Source organism: Danio aesculapii, chromosome 17, assembly GCF_903798145.1.
Source record: "Danio aesculapii chromosome 17, fDanAes4.1, whole genome shotgun sequence".
NCBI classification, from domain to species: domain Eukaryota; kingdom Metazoa; phylum Chordata; class Actinopteri; order Cypriniformes; family Danionidae; genus Danio; species Danio aesculapii.
The window spans coordinates 28,658,221-28,682,629 of NC_079451.1; the positions used below are offsets into that span (position 1 = coordinate 28,658,221).

At 36.1% G+C, this 24,409-nt stretch overlaps 1 protein-coding gene across 6 annotated transcripts in view; it reads right to left on the reverse strand.

Annotated features, from left to right (window-relative positions):
* The window catches only part of ehbp1 (EH domain binding protein 1), a 209,516-nt gene that overhangs the window by 179,353 nt on the left and 5,754 nt on the right, over positions 1 to 24,409 (reverse strand). For all 6 annotated transcript variants that reach the window (XM_056477550.1, XM_056477549.1, XM_056477555.1 and 3 more), the window contains exons 3-4: positions 5,481 to 5,538; positions 3,147 to 3,242 (exon numbers count right to left, since the gene is read on the reverse strand). In XM_056477550.1, coding sequence (XP_056333525.1) covers positions 3,147 to 3,242; positions 5,481 to 5,538 — 154 coding nt within the window. The remainder of the gene's footprint in view (positions 1 to 3,146; positions 3,243 to 5,480; positions 5,539 to 24,409) is intronic.

Sequence of the window (24,409 nt, forward strand, 5' to 3'; positions counted from 1 at the left end):
AACATGAGGGATGTGGAGACGTTTCCATCAATGACTTATGCTGGATATATCTGTCAAACTGTCAGGTTCTGTCATAGGGGAACTGAACAGAATACAATAAGACCAAGTGACACTTTACTCAAATAATCTGTGTCTGAGGCTATTTTAGAGTTCAAACATGTTAATTGGTCAGCTAAATATACACATATGCTTTCAGGCTCAAGTGACCAGCTCTTCTAGAATGGTCATGGTCAGCTGACTGATTGTTTGCTGGTACACAAATGAAACATTGATGGACTCTTGAATGCCAAACTGACCCACTGCAATGGACTCTGGGAGATGTAGTTTTACAGGACACTGATTAGTGTGCTGTGGGGACAAGGCTGATAAGAAAAATGTTTGGACAAGCACTTTGTGCGTGTGTGACCTTTGTAAACAATGTGGAGACTGTTAGAGGATATTCAACACCAGGTCAGCCTGTCAGCGCAAGCTCGTAATGCAAGTGTGTATGTGTGTGTGCCAGTGACGTGCGGTGAGGTTTTTGGCTGGTGAGGCACCGACTTACAAATATATGCACCCAAATATATTTGACAACTACCGATTGTGTTTCACATCTCATATCAGCATTCTTTCTATACAAATAGCAGGTACATAGGTCTATTGGGCCAAGGAAGAATGTAAAATGTAAACCGGTTCATTATGCCTCCCAAAAAACAACAAAGTGGACACTACAGACAACTATAACAAGGGACACAGCACCATGGCGGATGCACATGCTCTCTCTCTCTCATGCACTCATACACAAACACTGATCTTACCTTTACTTGTAAATGAAGTCTTGAAATGACTTAAATTACCTTGAAATGATAGTTATGTTCCGTCCCATCCTTTAAAGCAAGCCCTTTATACACCGCCATTGGCCGTCAATTATTTATTTCCTCATGTTTTGATTAAACGTGCAATTTTGAGAAATATTTGAGCTGAGATATTAACATTACATCCGCCATTTTAGCAGTCGGTCAGAGCAAAACATAAAATAACAGACTGCTTGAACTTTACTTGACTACTTAACATAGATATATATACTAGATATCGCATACGGACCCTGAGCATATTGTCAATACCACCGCCACATTTGTACAGGGCTCCCAGGACAAATGTCATTCAACTGCACTAGTCAAGAAGACTAAAGCCAATCTGAAGATGCTGGACTTTAGCGCTGCGTATGGGTGTAACGAGCAAACAAAGCATAAAGGCAGAACATTTCATAGGTAAGATTTCAGTTTCTACGATTTTGTAAGTTATGAACTTTTGCGCTCAACAAGTGTAATTGATGATTCAGTCTTTTACTGCACTGACCATAAGGCAAAGTAGCACCAACTCACACTAAATACTAGGCTTATGCTAGTTTTGTTGAAAAAAATAAGCAAACAATGTAATTAAAATATGACAAGACGCTGCGGTGCTAGAATTATTTGTATTATTACTTGTACAATTACTTGTATTATTATCGGCTAAGTGAACGAGTCGTTCATAACCGAGATTTGTTTACAAAAGAATCGCTCCCTCAGTTAGAATGAGAAGGGAAAGCAGGAGAGGGGGTGTGATTCAGGACATGGATTAGATCAAATTTAACTTGGGAGGATAATACATTTCCATGCACGCAAACACACGCTCTTTGTTGGCAATGCCCGTGCGGTCACTTATCCATCGATGTAGAAAAGTAAAATTATAATTTTCGTAATTTATAAAAAATATTTGCATACTGACCACTGGGAAAACTCGATCGTATACATCTCTGGCTGTGGAGTCCTCCACTGCACCTCGGTCTCACCTCACAATGTGATAGACATTCGCAAAATGCATTACATATTATATGGAAAGTGAGGACATATAACAAAAATGTCTACAATGTATAAAAACATTTTAATAAAGCATTACATAGGTAGCATACACTGGGTGAGCAAAAGGCATGCGCTCAATTCAGTTTGCAAGGGATTGCGCAATCTGACATGAGGCACAGCTCTGTGCTTCCTCACCTCACTGCCTATGCTGTAATTGAACAGGAAATACGCAAAATACAGCGATTTTGATTATTAAAAGTATTGAAATCATTTGAATCCTACAGAAATTGCATTTATAGCACATTGCATTTAATCACTAGTATACATCTCATGGTTGCACTTGAAGCTGATTAAATAATGGGTAAAATCCAAACGTTCATTATACAAGTTTATAATAATCGGAGCTGTCTGCTTGCTGTATAACACGCACAGTTTGAAATTGCAAAATAATTTAAAGGCATAGTTCACCCAAAAATGACAATTACCTCATTTCCTCTCCCTTAAGGGGCTTTAAACATGTTCTTCTGTGGGATACAAAAGAAGATCTTTTGATAAATTCTGGTTGATGGCACCCGACACCCATCAAAGTACTTTGGAAGTCAATACAACCAGCATTTTTCAAAATATCTTCTTTCGTGTCCAACAGAAGAAACAAACACATGTTTTGAACAAATGAGGCAGAGTAAAGGATGAGAGAATTTAAATGTATGGGTGAACTATCGCTTTTAGGGGGACTTCAACAATAATTTATTTACAGTCAGAATCTTAGCATGAGTTATTCCATATCTCTTATACATCTTTTAACAGAATATTTAAATACATTTCTTAAATCAAACCATAAAGAATTAACATGATTTATTTGAAGAGCAAATGAATTGCTTTTAGAATGTCGTCATCATTAGAAACATCAGACGTACAAACCACTTTCTCTTTCCATATCAGACAAACGCAGTTCCTGTCAGGAACCTGGACAAATCAGGATGTAAGGTCTCACTTCTTTCATGGCAGACGTAAAAAAGTGCTTACTAGCATTTCAAAAAGACTAAAATATCAAGCGCGCACTTCCTGCTGCAGTGTCAGTTCCAGCTCCACACATTTGAGAGGAAGGTTAAAATCTTGGAATGGCAGTTAAATCAGAGAGGAACGTCTAGACACCAGGAGACCTGCAGATCCCAACCAATCAGCTTCTGGAATACAGCCAAATGTTTCAGCTTGCCCCAGTAATTTTTAGGCCTACCAGCTATAAGCATCTAACATGGAAGAGTGTGTGATTTTGTGTGTGTGTGTGTGTGTGTGCGTGTGTGTGCGTGTGTGTCTATTTACCTTAAATAAAGTGACCGTGATCTCGATGTTCTCTGGAACAGGCCACACCACCACTCCTCTATAGGGATTCTTGATGCCAGGCTGCCAGCTGTGAGACTACAAAATGAATAATAATATAATAAGATGACACACAAAATAATTTAATAAACGGATATAAAAAAAAAACAACTACAGAGAAATAAAATAAAAATGTAAACAAATAGATTTTCCCAGTATAAAACATTAAAATAAGACTTGTTGAGTGAAAGTATGTTAATTTAAAAACAGGATGTGATGATACATGGATAAATTGAGATATTGGGATTTATATAAATTTGTAACAGCATGTTTAGGTGAAGCAATTGGCATGATTCACATTGAGTTCGTTTCATCCAAGTGCTAGCATTCTGTATTTTACAGTACAAAGCATTCAACCAAAATGCAAACATTGTACTCCTGTTTTCAGCATTTTATCCCAATATTTAGTCATTACTTTATATGTATACAGTAGGGCTGCACGATATTGGAAAAATCTGACATAGCGATGTTTTGTTTTTCTGCAATATATATAGCGATATAAATACAATTTCACCAGATGACTTAAATACCTCTAATTGGTAAGAATTCAGGTACAGAAATTAAATAATAAAATGTAAAATAGCACTGCATAAACTTAATTGTATAAATAATTAAATTTAATACATTTTAAAAATACATTAAAAAAGTTACAAATGGTACATATTCTTGTGCCTGAAATATTTAAACTCTCTTGATATGCCCAAACAGTCATAGGCTTTAAAAACACATGTAAATTATCAACTTTTGCACCAGTATGGTAAAACATCTTGTGGCTCCTGGTCAACAATAATCCTAATTCAACATAGCAGATCCTGCGATGTGACTATTGTGGATGCACACATTGTGATATCGATGCTAAAATGATATATTGTGCAGCCCTAGTATAGAATACAGTTTTTTATTATTATTAAAAAAGTTTCCTTCTGTAAATTAGGATAACAAACAACGTAGCATAGATCCTTAAAATAATATTATTAGAACTATGACTAAGGCTCCGTTTACACTAATACGTTTTAGTTTTAAAACGCATAAGTTTTGCTACAGTTACGCCTTTTGTCCACACTATCCTGGAGCTTCGAGCGCAGAAAACGGAGTGTTTTGGAAACACTGAAGAGGTCGTTTTGGTTTTAAAATGCTGCTCCTCTGTGTCAGTGTGGATAGGGGAAAACAGAGACATCTGAAAACGGAGGTGTGGCTGATTGGGGCTTTTTTCTTAATATTAAGTGCACAAAGTTCAATCTTGCACCCTTTCCTTAAGTTCAGACTTTGCAAATTTGAAAAACAAACTACCGAGGACACGTCGGGTAAAAACAATGTAGGCTACTTTATAACGTCATTCGCATTACATTGTTTCACTATCTTAACAATAAAATGAAAACCTGATATAAGGAACTGCCTATTTTCATTTTGATATTAACAACTTAGACACTAAAAATGTTGGGGCATCGTGTAGCTACATATTTATTTGACCGTCATCTTCACTGTATGCATATTTATGACAACACGTAGCCTATAACATAACTGCCTCCTTTCATTTTCAGTGAAAAATACTAAACATACCCTGTCTCTTTTGCTGAATATCAGTTTTAATAATCAATAATGGCCATTATAAAAGCATTACATGCAATAAGTTTATACAATATAGAAAATAAAGGCAAGCAATTAGTCAAATGTGCAGAATCTGTATACGTGGTTACATAAGTTCATATTTTAACTTATCTTTGCGCTCAGCCAAAACGCGTTACATGAGAACCAGTGATTAAAAAAATTATTAGATCAAGACAAGATGAATTAAATATCACATTTAACAACTATAGTGAGAAGAAATCCAGCAGAAGATCCTTGATGAACGGTCTGACATGCATTGCTCTCATCTGGGGAGCTGTGCTCAAAGCACCCGCTGACTGCCTGGAGCTCAGACGTGCGCATATGCTGCAGCACATGCTAGAGTGTGTGTGTGTGTGTGTGTGTGTGGGGGGTCACGTAATGTGCGTTTTCAGCAATATAGTGTGGACGGAGAACTTTTCAGAAACGCTAGGTGTGGATGTGGATCATTTTCATTCTAAAACGCCATTTTAAAACTATAATGTATTAGTGTAAACGGGGCCTGATTCCACAGATTGTCTGAAGCACAAAATGGAGTTAAATCCCCATTTTATATTTGTGTTTGGATGGTTCATTCTAATTGTGCAAGTAGATTAATAATGGCATTTTGTTTAAAAGAACTAATTAGACATGCAAACCTAAACATACTTAAATTAATTAAAAATGACACACCTTGGAAGATTTCCTTCGGCTCCTGCGAGTCCAAACTACAACTAACTTGTCCGGTTGCCTAAAAAAAAAGAACACAAGATTAAAAAAATAAATAAATGAAACAACCAGTACTAATAAAGCACTACTAATTTATTAAACAAGCACAAAATGCTATAGAGCTTCAATTTTCAGCTCTACTGTGCACAAACCACCGGAGAATAGGGTCTGAATCACTTGAGGCTCAATTAGGAAACCAGAGAATAATATCAGATGAGAAATAAGAGAGAAAGATGCTGACCAGCCTTCCCTTGATAAGAGCTCAAAGTCCAACTGATGCTACAAATCAAATCAAATCAGCCATATCACACACATACAGCCTAACCAAACAAAAAACAAACCCTTTTTGCTTTTAGAGTGTGCGCTCAAAAATGATCTCTACTAAAGCAAACACATATGCTAGAATCATCCCTCAAACTAAAGCACAAATACACCTTACAGCACAACATACACCAATCAAAAAAAATACACTCACTGACTGACAAAAAATAAAAGCTGAATGTACTTTGAGGAGAAAATGGTTTCAGCATATCTAAACTGGAATGTGACAGAACGAGTATGCGCACACACACAAACACAGGATCCAGGATTCGTGAGTTGAATTGGATTACCAGCAGTAAGAAGCTTGACCGCAATCTGCCAGGTGTGTGTTCATGTATGTGTGCCGAGAGCGTCTCATTTTTATAACATCACTGTGCTCATGAAAACCATGATGGAGCAGACAGGAGGCTGATCTTAAACCCTCTATAGTATCTCCTGCTGCGTGTCTGGATTATTTCAGATTATGGGACGCATCGCTTTCCCAGGAACAGTGAAATGCTGGTGCTTCCCAAATAGGACTTTTCATCTGAAAATGACCACTGATAAGGAATTTTAACTAACGACAAAACTTAAAAAGTGTGTCTGGAAACAAGTAAAAGAGCATTGTGGAGAAACCATACACAGACTCTCCATTGTGTCTCTACATTATCAGAAGACACACACACACATAACTCACTCGTGCCCTACGGCATCATGCTGTGTGTGATATGGAGCAGTGAAGACAATCTGGTTTCAGTCATGTCCTACTCAGAAAAATTACCCATTTATTCTCTTTTTCTGTTTATTCCCATCTCCTCCTCTTCTTCTTGGATGTGTGTGTTTGCTCTAGGCTCATGCTCTTCTGCAGATCCCTCTGCACATGATCTTATCAAAGTTTTTTTATAGCAGCATGATGTTTCCGCTTTAGAATAATGCTGGTCTCGTGGCTTTTAACGTATAATGAAGCAGCAAATTTTAAAAGCATATTAAAGAATAGGACTATGTAACATTCAGATCAAGAAGGAATAAATTGCTTTTAAAATATAGGAAAAGGCTAATCAATATATGGGCTAAGGGACCAAAAAGCAAAAATATTATCAGACATACTGTGAAAAATTCCTTTCTCTGTTAAACATCATTTGGGAAATATTTAAAAAAGAAAAAAAAAAAAAAACTCAAAGGGGGGCTAATAATTCTGACTTCAACTGTGTGTATATATATATATATATATTTTTTTTTTATGTATAAATAAGGGCAACACAGTGGCTCAGTGGTTAGCACTGTTGCCTCACAATAAGAAGGTTGCTGGTTGAGTCCACATGTTGCCGTGGGTTTCTTCCGGGTGCTCCGGTTTACCCCCCAGTCCAAAGACATGCGCTATAGGTAAATTGAATTAACTAAATTGGCCGTAGTGTATGTGTGTGAATGAGTGTGTATGGATGTTTCCCAGTACTGGGTTGCAGCTAGAAGAGCATCCGCTGTGTAAAACATATGCTGGATAAGTTGGTGGTTCATTCCACTGTGGTGACCCCGAATGAATAAAGGGACTAAGCCGAAGGAAAATGAATGAAAGAATAAACAAATCATTTGAACAATTTTCATGCTTATTCATGTTATAATCATTCTAACTCATGCTAGAATCACGCTATTGTACAGCCTCAAACTTGAAGACCCAACCATCCATAGACACAAGGATCCACTTTAAAGCTTTTTACTGGCTTGCTTCAGTCTTTAAAGTGGTTACATTGTTGACTGCAGGAATCTTAAACATTCTTTTAGCCAACTTGATTCTTTTCTAAATAACCTACTTCAAACAGGCTTTCTTAAGCCACCATAAAATTTGTCCTTAAATATTAATATCTAGTTTTGATATATAAACAAACAATTTGAACAATTTTCAACCATTTGCCATATAAACTGATACAAATAAACCATAAAACCTGTAGTACTTTTTTATTTTTATGTTATTTCACAGAATTATTTATATATATTATTTACCTTCTCAACATCGAAACGGATGAAAGAGAACATCACATTCAAATAGGTAAACGAGCCCCCTTGAAATCACAAAATATTTATTGTGAATAAGAGATTGTTTATTAAAACAGGTCAGTTGGCATTTGTGTGTGGAGTTTGCATGTTCTCCAGTTTCCCCCACAGTCCAAAGACATGAGCTTAAAGGGGAATTGAATAAGCTAAATTGGCCGTAGTGTATGAGTGTGAATGCAAGAGTGTATGTGTGTTTCCCAGAGTTGGGAATGGAAGGGCATCCGCTGTGTAAAACATTTGCTGGATAAGTTGGCGGTTCATTCTGATGTGGCGACCCCTGATGAATAAAGGGATTAAGCCAAAACAAAAATGAACATATACTTATTAAAATATTATTTACAATGTAATCAAATTAGAATAAAGTATATACTGTTACATCTTTATGCTACAATAGTTAATTTAATTGAAAGAAATGTAATAAAATCACAAACAAATCCTTTGACAAAACAACACCAATATAAGCAATTCTAGATGTCCACGACACAGACAAGCTTTTTTGTTAATGATGGGGACAATTCATAGGTTTCCATTGTTTTGAACTGTATTTTTTAAATCACCCTACCACAACTCTATACCTAAACCTCACAGGAAACTGTGTGCACTGTGCATTATTGATTTCTGGGGGGGAAAAAAGATAATTTCTGTACGATTCTGTATGAGCCTTTTGAAAAATAAGAACAAAGGCCTCATAAGTCACATTCTCCTTGTAATACCAATATCATATCTATGTCCTTATACAAGTTTGTGTCCTCATGTCTCAAAAATACATACACAGTGCACACACACCTCCCAAGTGGCCAGTGTTACAGGATCTGATTTAAAACAGCAGGAGAAAACGTTCTCACAACATGTCGACTGTTGAAGAAAATGTCCATTTCTCTTTATTCTGCAAACTCACTGTTCCTCTGACAGTCAGCAGGAGTAACTGGAAGGGTTTCAGAGCTGAAAGTCCACAATAATAAACTAGACAGTACATCCAGTCCATTCACTGACTATCTGCTGCATACTGTACACCAAAATGCCAAATGCTGACTAAAAAACAAGTTTCAGTTTGATTGACTGTCTTTGTGTTGAAGGATTGTGAACTCTACAACCAGAGCTCAGTCCTCTGCATTTCTAAAACCAATGCCAACACAGTGAGAAAATGACTGCACTTCACAATCACTGCAAGCACTTTGAACTCTAAACACAAACAGCACATGTTTAGCAGAACTGCATCTCAGTATCACCATTGTTTCAATGCGTTTCCTGCAGCAAACCCATCAGCATCCTGCCAGACACAGAAACAACCACACCTGGAACTCATTTGCTGGTTCATTTCTAGCATGTTATATCTGCACTGTGCTCCCTAGAGTACACTTTGTTTCTCAGACATTTACCACACGGATCCCTAAAGTCACTCAGTTGTTTTAGCTCAGATTTGTAGCTGGGGGTTATTCAGTTCTAGATACATTAAAATTTACCTTACCCGAAAAGGCCAGAGAGTCTTTAGGCTGCTACTTTAAAGTCGATTTTAATAACTACTGTCCTCTATGAAATCCTTAAAATAAAATTGTCTTATAGTTCATTATTGGCATTCTGTGTACATTATTATTGGCATTGCCGGCAGCTAGCTCTCTGCAACTCTCAAATGGTCGCTCACTAAAGCTAAGTGGGGCTGTGCCCGGTCAGTACCTGGATGGGAGACCACATGGAAAAGCTAGGAGCCAGAAGTGGTGTTAATGAGATCAGAGGGGGTTGCTTATCCTGCGGTTTGTGTGGGTCCTAACGTCCCAGCATATTGATGGGGACTCTTTACTGCTCAGTGAGTGCCGTCTTTCGGATAAGATGTTAAAGCAAGGTCCTGACTCTTGGTGTAAAAATCCCAGAATGTCTTTCGAAAATAGGTAGGGGTTTGACCCCGGTATCCTGGCCAAATTTGTCCACTGGCCCCTGTCCATCATAGCTTCCTGACCGACCCCGTATCATAATTGGCTTCATCTCTCTGTCTGCTCCCCACCAATCAGCTGGTGTGTGGTTTGGCGCAATATGGCTGTCGTCGCGTCATCCAGGTGGATGCTGGACACTGGTGGTGGATAAGGAGATTCCCCCCAAAAATGTGTAAAGCTCTTTAAGTGTCTAGAAAAGGGCTATATAAATGTGATGAATTAATGATATTATTATTATCAGACATATGGCAAGTTCTCATCACTTATTACTGTATAAAAACTCAACAAACATCCCAATACGAAAAGAAAGTGACCTAAAGGTAACTCTAAATATGCATTTAGTTGGACTTGTTAGACCTAGAGGTTGTCTGAATCCCGAAATGTCCTGAGGGAATACCCCATCACCTATATTAAAGTTAAAAATGCTGGTATCTGGAAAAAATAAAACACGTTTCATTTGTTGTTGACATAGTAAGACATTGTGAAATATTTTTTTCACAATGTTATATCAGTTTTATCAAAATGTGTCAATTTTTTTTAATTTATTCATGGGAAAGCTGATTTTGTAAATTTGTAAAAAAAAATTCTATGTTCTTTATTAAAGAAAAAAAAAGTAAATATTTTATGGTGACTTCATTAACTTATTTACCATTGCTCATTAAAAAGTAATATGAACACCAAAAATGCTTCAAAACAATTCTAAAGTTCTCCGCTTCTCTGTCAATTAAAAATGGAGCTCAATGTGTTCCGTTTAGCTATTGAATATGGATCATAAACATTCATTAATAGGCGAAAGGCCACATAAATAGCAGTGGAATAATGCTAAGGGTTTGAGAGAGAACATTTCTAGGGCCTTTACCACTTTAAAAGAGACAAAAACACATACCTCGTTAAAATACATCAACGCAACACACTAACTGTCTCTGGGAGGCAATTTACGTCAAGATGCCATTTACACTTCTGATTACAGCAAAACAAAAGTTGTAGATTTGAAGCTTGACATAAATAAATAAAGCAAAAAGGAGTAACAAAGTGGGTCATGGCACAGCATGAGATGTTATCAGCAGGAAGTGGAGCAGGGTAGAGGGGGAACACAGATAGACACACATGGCGAACTCTAGAGAAAATGTTTCACTGGGCACCAGAAGCATAGCTGCACCAATATATGACAGAGATAAGTCAACCAAAGACAAAATGAAAGAGGATAACATCTTTGCTTGGGGTTTAAGTATATATCGACATGTGAGTATTGCAATATTTTGTTTGGTAATACTGCATCTAGGCTTGTGCCGGTATTCGGTAATGCGATAAATCACGGTAATGAATATGCACGATATTGTTATCGCGGGCACTTCAAAATACCGTGAAAAATAATAGATCCGAATTTATATTCTTAGAACGCGCCTTAGCTTATTTTCCATCAACCGCTTGAAGAAACACTGCGTATATGCTGCGCAGAACTGATGCGCACTCTGATGTAAACAATCCCCACATGTAGAAGCCTTGTGTGCGCGCCGCCGCTGCCACCGCACTAAAATCCTCACACGCAGGGGCGTACTTGTCATCTGGCAGACCGGGCACTTTTCCGGTGGGCCGACGTACTTTTTGGGCCGAGCTGATCATCGTCTTATGATTTGATTGGCCCATAAAAGGCTTAGCAGCCTATCGTTTTTTTCTGCCTTATTGATTGACGCTGCTGTGATCTGTGACTCTCTGAAAGTAGATGCTTTTTTTCCCGGACAGACAGACCGGGCCGGCCCATGTGACACTCTGCACCCCATTGGCTCATTTCGGTATTGACATTGGGCTGGCCCAATCACAAACTCCTATTTTGGACTCGTGTGAGCGTGCGTCGTCTGTATGTATTTGTCAAAATAGTCGAGAGTCAGAGAGAAGAAACGCAAGGGAGGCGCAGAGAAATCGCGGGAAATACACCGGCGTTTCATTTAGCGATTCTGAAAAGTTCTCTGTTCATTCTAGTACACGGCTAAAAACGCAAATCACGTGACCACACACTCTCTGCCCAGAGCTGCAGCCACTAGTTCAGCGGGTGAGCATAAACCCCAGGTGAGAGGATAGTGCATGTCAGACAGTTCATCTGCTGGGTGATCTCATCTCACTATAGTTGTTAAACGTGATATTGAATTCATCTTGTTGTCTCTATCTAACATTTCTTATGTCTTTTGAATCACTTGTTCTCAGTTAACTGTTTTGGCTGAGTGCAAAGCTAATATATTAATTTATGTAACCACATACACTGATTCTGCACATTGACTGATTGCTTACCTTTATCGTTTAAATTTAATGTACGTTATACTGTTATAATGGCCATTATTGGTTATTAAAACTCATATTCTGCAAAAGAGACAGGGTAAATCAAATATCAAAATGAAACAAATTTGACTTATATTATGTTTTCAATGTTTAGATAGTGAAACAGCAAGCAGGATGAGGTGAAAGGTTATAATGTAACACTGTTCCCTTTGAAGATTTACCCATGCATTAGCAGGCAGTTTTTGTTATGTTTATTATTGAATATAGGCTGAGTGAATAGTGTATTGAATAAGCTAAATTGACTGTAGTGTATGAGTGTGTGTGAATGAGTGTGTATGGGTGATTTCCAATATTGGGTTGTGGCTGGAAAGGCATCTGCTGCATAAAACATGCTGGAATAGTTGGCAGTTCATTCCACGATTGCTGATCGAAGACGGTTTCCCTTTGCACATTCACTTTGATATAATTGCTCAAGTTTACTTTTATATTGTGTATTGTTTTATTTATATTTATTTGTATTTAAATGTTTGAAGTACTTTTAGTTAATTAAAAAGTTATTAAAGTTACTAAGTTGACGAAACTGAAGTTTTTTTGTGTTTTTACCTGTTTCTCTAGTAAAATTACAATATCGTGATAATACCGTATACCGTGATAAAAGCTCAATCAATTAATCGCAGCATGAAAATGTGATACCGGCACATGCCTAACTGCATCAATTCTCAAAAATGCAATATCGATATTTTAAAAATAATAAGATTTATAGTGGTTGTTCTGCTTTTAATCTAACATTACATCTCAAAGCTAGACAGAAGATTTTGAAAGGTAGGACAAGAATTGCAGATAGGATGTACCAGAAGGGCATATCAGTTTGGTGCTTTGTAAAGCTCATTGCTGGTAGCAGTGAAGGATGAAACAATTGATGCAGCTAACTAAACACAGCATTGAACTGAACACAATTACAAACTCTTTGCTTTTGATTATTGGATTTATAATTTATAGAAAAGTTTCAAGAATAAAACAGTGTTAAAATAATAGGCTGAATCTCTAATTGTGACATTTTATGTGGTGAAAATCTTAGCAATAAATAGGACCAAACCAAAAAAAATCTCAAAACAATTATATGCATTACATGGTGATGAGTTTAACAGGACTGCCCACTTGTTCTGTTAAAGTTACTGTTCTGTTATTTGGAATTTTTGTTAACTCAACAACACTAAGGTCCAAACCAAATTCTATTTTTGTACCCCTACCCCTTGGCCCTTGAAACAGAGTGTGAAGGGGAAGGGTTTCAAAATTCACCCCTAAGAAATGGGACAGCACTACACCACCTGCACACATTACCATATGTCATCGCAATCTCTTACTGCATATGAGATTGAGGATGGTGACTGCTGTAGTTATTCCAGTTGCGTTATTTTCTGGTAGTTATCTTCAGGAAATGACAATGCAAAGATATTATGTTGTCATAACGTTATGATGTGGCAATAAGCTTGTAACTTTACTGTGCATTTATACAGTGGCCATATTCATCTATGTAAACACACAAAAACAACATTAATGTTATACCAGACACTTTAAAAGGCTCATTCCCGGTCACCAAACTTTTTTGAGTCTTCGAGTGTCAGATGTGAAAGCATGCTGTGGGACTACTATACAGGAGTTATTATTAGGGATTATAGTACTGAAATTTAGCAGGTTTTTTTAATTCACCGTTATGAATGTATTAAAACATATGCTTGTTTGTTGTAAAAATTTGTAATAAGGACAAACAAAATACTAATTTGTGCATCTCCTTACTTCCATGTGCAGCCATGCTGTCGTTGTAGCTGGTGTACTCTGGGAAATTTTCATACACCTTGGTTTTGAGTGTTGGTCCTGGAAAATCTCCATTTCACAGTCTATCTAGCCCTTCTCCTTAGACCTATGCCTTCAAGCTAAAGAGAACTGCTGGTTTGAGTCCCGGCTGGATCAGTTGCTCCGGTTTCTCCCACTGTCCAAAGACATATGCTATAGGTGAATTGAATAAACTAAATTGGCCATAGTGTATGTGTGTGAATCAGTGTGTATGGATGTTTCCCAGTTCTGGGTTGCAGCTGGAAAGGCATCCACTGTGTAATACATATGCTGGATATGTTGGCGGTTCATTCCGCTGTGGCGACCCCAGATAAATAAAAGGAATAAGCCAAAGAAAAATGAATGAATGAATGTAAACAAACAAATTCAATTTAGTAATGAGCAATTCCATGCAAATTTCAACCTTTCCATGAAAAAAAATAAATAAATTTCACCAAAATACCGAAACCGTTTCTACATTTTTTGTATAACCAAGTGTTTTACAGTACTTTAGAAATACTCAAAAATGTCTTTGTCAATGTTTTTAAACTATTTTATTTGATTTACTAAAGTCACACAAGTGGAAATTTCACATCAGTCACATCCATAACACAGAGGTGTCACATCCATAACAAAGCTTTTTCCTTATAAATGCAAAAATATTAAATTAAATAAAATCAATATTGTTTGTTCTATAGTGAGCCAACTCTTATCCTGTTGATTAGCATAATTTTTTTTTTGATTTCATTCACAGAATTTCTACAAAGTATGTTGTAGACTAAACTTGCAGACTTTTTTAGTCACATCCATAATGCATGTTGATTTTCCTCATTTAAAATACAAAACATGTTTACAGATTGATGCCTTTCTGATTTTATAACTCTGTGGTTAGGTGTTCTGGAAAATATAAACAGATGTTTCAATATAATGTCAAAACAAACTTTCTATGTAAATTTATGTTTTGAGTTTTTACTGCAAATGTCACATACATAACGCAGGAATTGCTCTAATGTTCAACTTAATTTGTTTAAATTCAGCTCATATAAATTGTTTGCAACCACTTGCATTAAAAACATTGTAAATCCAAATAACCTTTTTTTCCAGTGCATTTGCAATTTTTCTAATGTTACATAAGTTACCTTTTGAAACTGGTACAAAAAACTGGGGTGTACAGTGACACACTGAACGGTCTGCAGTTCACAAATTAATTTCTCAACTACAGTACAGTTTGACTTTGGGCCAAAAAGGGTAAGGGTTAGATATGCTTTTAACAAATAATTCATATGGGTATGCGTGTTTGTGAAAACAAAATCAGATATTTATGCATCCCATCTATAAAAAGCCATTTAAGAAGAGATGCTCTGCCAATCTGTGACCTTACAAACTCTGTTACTCCCTAGACAGGGAAAGGGAGGGAAAGGAAGGGATGAGACGCCACGAGAGGAGGAGTGGACGGACTGAACCACATCCTGACTCGAAGCGGATGGACAAAAAATAATAATAATACAGATGAGGGAAAAGCCTTCCGCAACCATCACCAGGCTATAAACAGCACCATCAATAAAAAGGGAAGAACACGTGTGACAAAAATACACAGTGATACTGTCAATCAGAAAACCCCCGTCTCTGAACATCTGAGTGAAGAAGGAGAGAAAAACAAAGAGAGAGCAGCAAGTGGAACAGAGTTGATATGAAGATTAACACACTAAAGAGCTTGAAACAGGAGATCGGGAACACACAATACAGTTCTGCCACACAATACCACTGAGAGAGAGAGAGATTCAGACGAGAAGCTTATTGATTCGGCTATCTGTGCAGGCCTGTTTTTAAATTATTTAGTAGAATACAGTGAGCGAGAAAGACAAAACATATCAGACTTGAAATATTTGTGGTTCACAGGTAAAGAAAAGCCGTCTGCTTAAAAGAAACAGAGTTATTTATAGTAGGATGTCATTACATTTTGAAAGAAAATATTTTAGGTGATCATTAAATATAAACACTGGCATTGAGTACAAATTATTTTGAAATCAGTTTTTGAAATCTTATTGGACTTATTGGTGACTGATTCATAAATATGCAATCTTAAAAAATTTTTTGACCTCATTATTAAACAAAATGCCACTGATAATGGGGGATGCAGCATGGTTTATTATATGATATCAAGATTTCATTGATCCCACGAGGCTAATTTAGTGGCTAATTTTCAGTCGTACAAAAATTAGTCATATGATTTTAAAAAGGAGGCGTGGCACCCAACCCTGCCCCTAAACCCAACCATCATTGGGGGATAAGCAAATTGTACCAATGAGATTTAGCCACTAAATCAAAAAGTAACAAATTGCCATGAGATTGTGTTGGAATTAGGAATGGTGAGCTGCTCTGTCATAAAGACTCAGCATAAATGATAAAGGTATCAGCTTTTAAAATTTTATTTAAAACAAATGAGTTTAGCCTGAAAGATATATAAGAATATTCTGCCATCTGTTGCCTTTAAAATTTTAAGGCTACACCGACCACTTGAACAGATTTCCATCTGTGCCATCAAGCCCCTTCAAACAGCTTCAGAAGAAATTTTCCTCAGATTTAATAACACTCAACATTTAAAAATGTGTAATTTCATCTTAAAGCAGCAATGTGTTTGCCTGAAGTCCCTCATGACAGAGTTTCTGATCTTTCACACAGAGACACATCTCTCCCTACAATATTGTAATGGAAATATCCCCTTAACTTTACAAGTCAGCAACAAAACCTCTTTTTATTGAAGCCATTATGAAAAACTGCAATCAGTGCTGCAATCATTCAATGAGCAAGAGTGGAGTGAGAAACAGAGAAAAGACTCCTGCCAATAAAAGAGAAATGTGCCTACACCAATGAACATTTTTTAAAATCCTCACATCCTCACATTTCAAAACACCTTTATTAATAACTCTGCTGACACAACATTACATGCTCCATTACTTTAAGGCATTTATTTTTCAACATCACTGAACAAGTCATCAAACTTTTAACACACTCTAAACATCACAGGGTTTTTTTTTTTTTCACACTTTACAAGTTTGGTTAGATTGAAACAAACTCTGGTGTGACTCGACTCTGTTAGTGAAGCTCATGTAGATAAGTGTGAACAAAAGCTATTCTGTCCATTACATTATAGATAAGTGGTGCCCAAACTTTTTCTTATGAAGAGCCAAAAACCACACTTAACTGAGGGCTGTGGTCTAAACTTCGAAGGTACTTTAAAGTTTCCATGAGTAATCTCCTAATTTATCTCCTAATTTATAAAAATAACTAGAAAAAATTACTTTTAATTATATTAACAAATGAAGTATATCGACCTTTGACATGATTAGCTCTGTTGCGATAGTCGATATATTGACTTATTGTGCGATATATGAAAATGAGGGCGGTTAATTTAGGAGGCGTGATAAACCATCCATTTGATGATGATGATGATTAGGCCACATAATATGACAAGCTAAGTTTTTTGTCAAACGCGCTGCATTCTGCTTCCTGTGGAAGGCGGGGCTTATGCAGCATCTCCACGCATGCTGCACGCGCACACACAGACAGAGTGCGAAAGAGAACGGATAGTGGAGAAGGCAAGACGCGCTGACTCACCGATTCATGTTGAGGAACTACAGTCAGTTAGGATAAGTAAGTCGCGATGGACTTGGTTTCAAAGTTACAGTATTCAGCTCCGATATGGGAACATACTGGCTTTAAGCCAGATGAAAACGAAGCCCGTTAATGTGAACGAGCTAATATGTTGTATTTGTTTCAGAGCAGTAGCAATGAAAAAAGGCAACACAACTAACTTTAAATCACACCTAAAACATAACCACGCTATCCCTTTTTTTAACATGGGAACAACAATGGCAGTTGGTACTGGAGAGGGGTCTTCCAGACAGTTAACTGTAAGGGATGTAATTACCTGGCAGTGTAAATATAAACAAGACAAATTGAAATAGCACACACAGACATTATTTAACTAAAGAGATGCAGCCGTTAACTAAAGAATTAACTAAAGAATCTGCCTGATTATTAAAAAAATTGCACCTGAGATGCTTTAAAAGTTTACTCTTGACTTACACTTTTTTGTTTACATCTACTATTTATTATTACTTATTTGTTTTAAGATATTGTCAAATGTCTAAATATTCCTAAAATAAAATGTTCTTTGAAACAGTGTACCTGAATTATTACACTATGTTATAAAAATGTATACTTTTTTTATTAGTGACATAAGTTATAAAGTGGCAATAATATCGTTTAATTGCAATTAATTTGGGTGCAATACATCGCCCAGCAAAAATAGATATCATGACAGCCCTAGACAAGGCATATTTTGCAGAAATTACTAAACATCCAAAACAATGATGTCAGATTACTTTTTTGGTTTTCTATCTTTTGATTCGTTATAAAAATTGTAAGTGCAAAAGCAAGCCAGGTTCAACTTTTTTTCTTGTTTGGTTAGCACCAAAAGCACATCTGAATCCCCACATTAACACAACACAGACATGCCTATTTTAGTTGATTCATGCCTACATTCAGGCCTAGATTTAGTTGTTTAAAAAGAAATGATTACAGTTTTGTAATTTCAAGAAACAATGAAAAACTATAAATAAAACAGCACAAAAATGTAGAACATGATCCTGCATATACTGCAAACTGTCCACAATCACTGAAGTCTACAATACTAATGATTTCCTCCAAGTCATTTCAAGCTGCTGAAAAATCTCCTCTTATCTGGTCTCGCTAGCAAGAAAAGTCTTTAATTTGAGATGGTGCACAAACATAACACACACACACCCAGTGTCACGAGGCACATGAAAGAGCTCAGCCTCCACTTACTCAAACATACATAAAGCCATGAAGCCTACAGCCTGACTGCATTCAGATGACGTGAATCCAAACCCAAATGCACAGAGTGAAAGAGAAATACAGATCTGCCGTCTGTGAGGTTCATTGATCAATGAAAGCTAAGCTATACATCATGACTCCCCTCTGACTCCCTGATCTCTTACATGACCTTATTAAACCTTCAGTCGGCAGCATGAGTAATCACACACTTATACACACACAGACACACACTGATCAGCATCTTCACAGCCTCCTACACAACATCAGTCATTTCCTCACACATAAAGCAAAGGCCAAGGGACTGATGGAAAACTTACAGAGATGTGCTAATCAAATGATTGAATGAACATTCTGGATCAACGCAATTAGGCCTTGTTAACTACATCAGAATAATAATATATCATGCATCAAAAGATCTTTTACATTTACAATCAAAGCACATGTTAAAATGTTAAGTACCTACGTTAAGTAGCTATGTTTTCATCCAAAGATGCAATATAGACTAAATAGTGGAATATCACATTAAACATTTTCAAATAAACCATCCAAAATAACTAAATAATCACTTCCTGATAAACTGGCGCCCAACTATAAAAACTACATTTTTATTTGCTGCGCTAGGAGAAGCCACTGTGGCCATTTTTCCTTATATAATAAAGTACTTGCGCCTCAGAGGACGAAAGGCAATGAACGCGTGCTGGGAGGTAATAATACTAAATTATTTTGAAGACAGACATTGGCTAAGGGGTTTTACAATGCCCAAAATAACATTTCAGATGTTTTACAATATGGTTGGTCTGCTGGTTTGTCCATTAATACTGTCCCATTGCTTACATTTTCATCATGACATGATCTGTTAAAACAAAATCACATTACTGTTTGATGCACATGACATTTATTCAGTTAATGCGTTTCTATCGCAGTTAAAGCAAATTTTTTCTTATTGGATAAAAAGTTTATCCTACTCAGCTGTGCATTTATTTCATATAAATGTAATTTAAGTCCATCTTGGTATTTCCTTTAAGTATTTTTATGCCAATATCTCAAAAGGTGCATTAAAAGAAAGACTGAAACTAAGCTATAGTGAAATGACTTATTACTTATTTTCTATCAGCATTAAGGCACAAGGGCTCTTAATTAACTTCACTGTAAAATGCTGGGTTTCAAACAATTCCTTAATGTCGTCCCAACACGAATCGATTAAGTTAACTTAAATTGTTTTTACAAATTTAAATGGATTGAACATAAAACAATTAAGTTGTCCAAAAAACCTCAAGAATTGTGTTGATTCAGCTCATTTTAAATAAGTAGTTTTTTTAATTTTTACAATTTTTTTTGAGTGTTGATCAGAACGTTTTCATAAAAATAAAACAAAAATTATAAAAAAAAAAAAAAAACAACTGAGAGAAACTGCCAAGTATGAGCACCCATTCACATAAGAAATGACAAATGAGGGTCTGTTTCATTCACACCGAGTGACTTAATTCAGAGTGACAGGGAGTGAGGCGTCTGTGTGCATTGTGGACTAGAGAGTGATGGATTGTGGCAGACAGCAATGTGAGCATTAAATTGCCATTTTTCAGACCAATTTCAGGGTTCTAGGTCTCATAAAAGATTCAATATATAAATAAATAGATTTCAATTGTTTATGTATTAAAAATCAATAAGATTTACAACAAATTTGTTATGCAATGATCTCAAAAATTGACACTACAACATTAAATACGGACTACATTTTTCAGGTTTCACATTTTGTGCTAAATATAATTTAGGTATTAGTGAATGTAAAATGTTTGTAAAGTATCAAAGCTCAAACTGATTGATTAATTGATTCTTTTTCATTCTTAAGTCAGTTTAAGGCATTAAGTAGCTTATACAACAAAGGCAGAAATACACAAAATATGAAAAGAAACAATATAACAAAAACGTAACTAATAAAAGCACAAAAACAAAGCAGATGAATACTGTCTGAATAGTAAAAATTGCATGATTATTGTTTGATGATCACTGAATTTTGATGGTGCTATTAAATTATAAACTCTCCTCAGGATTCACAAAATGCTTCATGAGCATCAGATTTGATAGTTAAACACAAGCGTGCTCTAAAGAACATGACAATGCATTGTTAACACAGCACTTTCCAGCTGAGATGCTTTGGTTACTATGATTTGGAATGCACAGCAGTAGCATATTAACATGGCATTTTGAAGATACTTTCTGAATATAAACATCCAGTGACTGACCAGCAACTACTGTAGGCTTGGACGACATGAAAACAAAAGCAACCGTGTCAAGTGCGATATGGTTTACCCAAATTTGAAGTTATTAATCCTCAGCTACAAAAAAAAAAACAACTTCATAAATTAGTAATAAAATATTATTAATCCAGTGCATAAAAACTCATTAATCGGTATGCCAAAAAGAACACAGGAGTTGCACAGCATTTACATCTGGCAGGAATACCTCTTTCTTTCATAACAACTAACATTTGGAAAATACAAACACTTTCATGAATCTGAAAAGTTTTGGCAGAACAACTTTATAAACGATTTATACAAAAAAATTATTCTGCCTGTGTTTAACAAATGAAGCCCATTGTGAGAATAGAGGTGATGTTGCAAGGACAAAACATGAGTTACCAGAGCCATCAAACAGTCCTTGCCAAGAAATAGAGGAGAAATTATACTTTCTTAAAATGAACAAAAAAAAAAAGGACGAACAAGCACAACAAACCCGGAAAAGACAAATCTACCACTACTGACAGCATGTATACTCAGTGTGCGCTCCATTTAGCTAAACTTCTTTTCCCAGAAGCACATGACACAGAACAGATGTCCTGCGTTGGTTTTTTTTTTTATTCACTCTGATAAGTAACATATAATCAAAGCCCAATTTAGCACCCTGAATCACAGCTGTGCTAAACTGGGCTGATGAACCTGGCGCCATTAGGACAGGAGAACCAATGGAGTCACATCACACCACATCAGAAAGTAAAAAAATCCACTACCACAGTGACTACTACTCTAAAATAAGTTCTTTTTAAATGTTTGGGTAAAATAAATAAATAAATAAATAAATAAATAAATAAATAAATAAATAAATAAATAAATATTCCAATTGAACAAAATACTGCATTGTTCAGGTCCATAGCATGCTTGACATACATGTAGGTGATAAGCGATTTGTTTGCTGATCAGTAGCTTTTGGTGTTGATGGTCCTTGCCCTGAATAAATAAATAAAATGAACTTTAACAACAATCATACAAATACCTAACGGTTTAACAGAAAAAACTGCGGTTTTAAAACCGTGACTTTTCCAAACCAAGGTAAACCTTGAAACTGGTTCTCATCCCATGCCTACTCAGCTGTCAGGATGTAAAAGTATTTCACACTACAAGCCACATTCCCTCTCTTTCTCTTGCATAATGTCCTCCTATTCTCCACCTCTCCAAAAAAAAATAACAGCAATGTAAAAAAAGTGTAGTTATCTCGGGTTTGGGGATTATCTATCTTTTAAAGCATTTTAAAGACTAAAATTTAAACTATGGAGAGTGCTGTAGCTCATGGTGTCTGTTTTGTACTGTATACATACCATAACTGCAAGTTCATTACAGGCTCTAAGTCAACATGCCCCTGGGTCAAATATAATTCACCAATAAAGATGAGATTCTTGGCAGTCCTGATATGCATAATGCTGGGCTTAAAGATAAGTGAAATCCCACATGAAGCATGCTGTGATTTGAAAGGTTTGAGTTGAGGTTTGGCCGCCGTAGCACTTTGAAGGATTTCCCTTCCTCATTCCAGTCAGACTGACCTGTGGCACCGAGCCTGAAAGCAAAAGCAGCTGTCAGCCCGGGCTAACAATTTAAAACAGCTACATTTCACAGCTGCAATACTGGACAGCAGGGGTTTCTTTTGATACCAAAATCTTCTTGTAAAGCAACCACATTCCAAAAGTAATGTCTTAGAACTTTTGTGATATAGAAAACAGGAACAGAATTGTGAAATCAATTCATAAATCTGGAATTAGTCTAGAGTCATGGAAAATGTGGAAAATCCAAATCTGGAATTACAAAATATCAAGGAATTTGGCAAACTTGGATGAATAAATCAAAGTAAGCTCACTGAAAATAATGTGGATTAGTGTGTTTGAATATTAAACCACTTTATGGTTTATTTTAGGCACTAAAACTCAGGCCAAAAAATTATAAACAGGGGAAAACAATGCTATCTTTAAAAAATGAAATAAATAGAGTCTGGAAAAAAAGTAAAATTAGTAAATTATTAAAATAGTACAAGTAATTAAAAAGAATCTTTTCTGATTATTTGTTAGGATAGATGTTTACACATCCAGTGTCGGGCAAGCTTAAATCCAAGTCAATCATATCTTAATGATCAGTAAAACTGTCAATGAAACACATGCGGTATAATTGTTCAGTTCATTTATTTACTGCCAATTATATGCTGTGTTTAACAGAAACAAATTATAGTTTAGAACAACAAAAACAAAAAATGCAATAAAACCAGGTGTTACACGTGTAAAATACTATAGTAATTTATAGTAAAGGGAATATTTAGGAATACGCATTATATTTTTATATATGCATGTAATTTTTTTTATTTATATAAAAAAAAAGTACCACAAGTACCACAGCAAATCAATTTGAGTACTTCCTTATTGTGTAGTTCAAGCAATCAGTACTTACTATAAATTACAAAAGTATTTTTGAACACAGCATCGGAATTAACATTATTGCATCTTTACGTACTTCTTGAGGTATGGTCACAAAGAATTCTATTTCAGAAATAATTCCTATCCCTCAGTCATCTTTCCATCAAGCAAATTTCTTGTGTTAGCGACATCACACCAACCAGAGCAAGAGGTGGCAGTAATGCACCAAAAACTTTGTCGACCACAAAAACAGGAAGGAAAAAAAAAAAAATCGTCATTTTCGCCATCAAATGGATTTACTTTCATGGACTAGACACCAGCTTTACAGCACTGTGAATGTCATTGCTCACTTAATGATGTAGCTTGTGTGGATGCCACTGCGCTACTTGACTAAAAAAATATAGCCTTGCTACTGAAAAGCTATTTGATTTAGAAAGTAGTCACTACTTGTAGCGACACTACTGCCAAACACTGTACACATCAATGTCTTACAAATATATCATCACAAAACGGCTTCAGTCAAATTAGACTTTACAACCGATAGAATAAAAAAAAAATTATTAATAAAAAAAAAAAAAACATCTCTTCTTTTGCATTCAACAGTTCAAAAGTTCTTTACACAGGTTAGGAACATGTAGAAGTTTTAATTTTTGGGTGAACTATCCCTTTAAAATAGTCAACACCATTTTACGCATTACTGCAGCAATTCTCCACAGTAATAAAACACCACGGTGTCGCTCTATAGAGGCGTGGGAATCGTCAGGATTACACAACAGAGCTTCAACTAATAAACATTTGATGTTGCCAGGGGACAAGAGAACTGCAAAGGCCAACATTCTAGAAGGCACTGAATCAACAGGCGGGGATACCTAAGCAGGCCGTGGCGTGTCCCGTATCCTAGCAGCATGTTCTGGAGCCCTGCCCAAGGTGTTGGTTGATGCCTGACTGGACGCTGCTCCTGCAGTATGTGTCCGTCG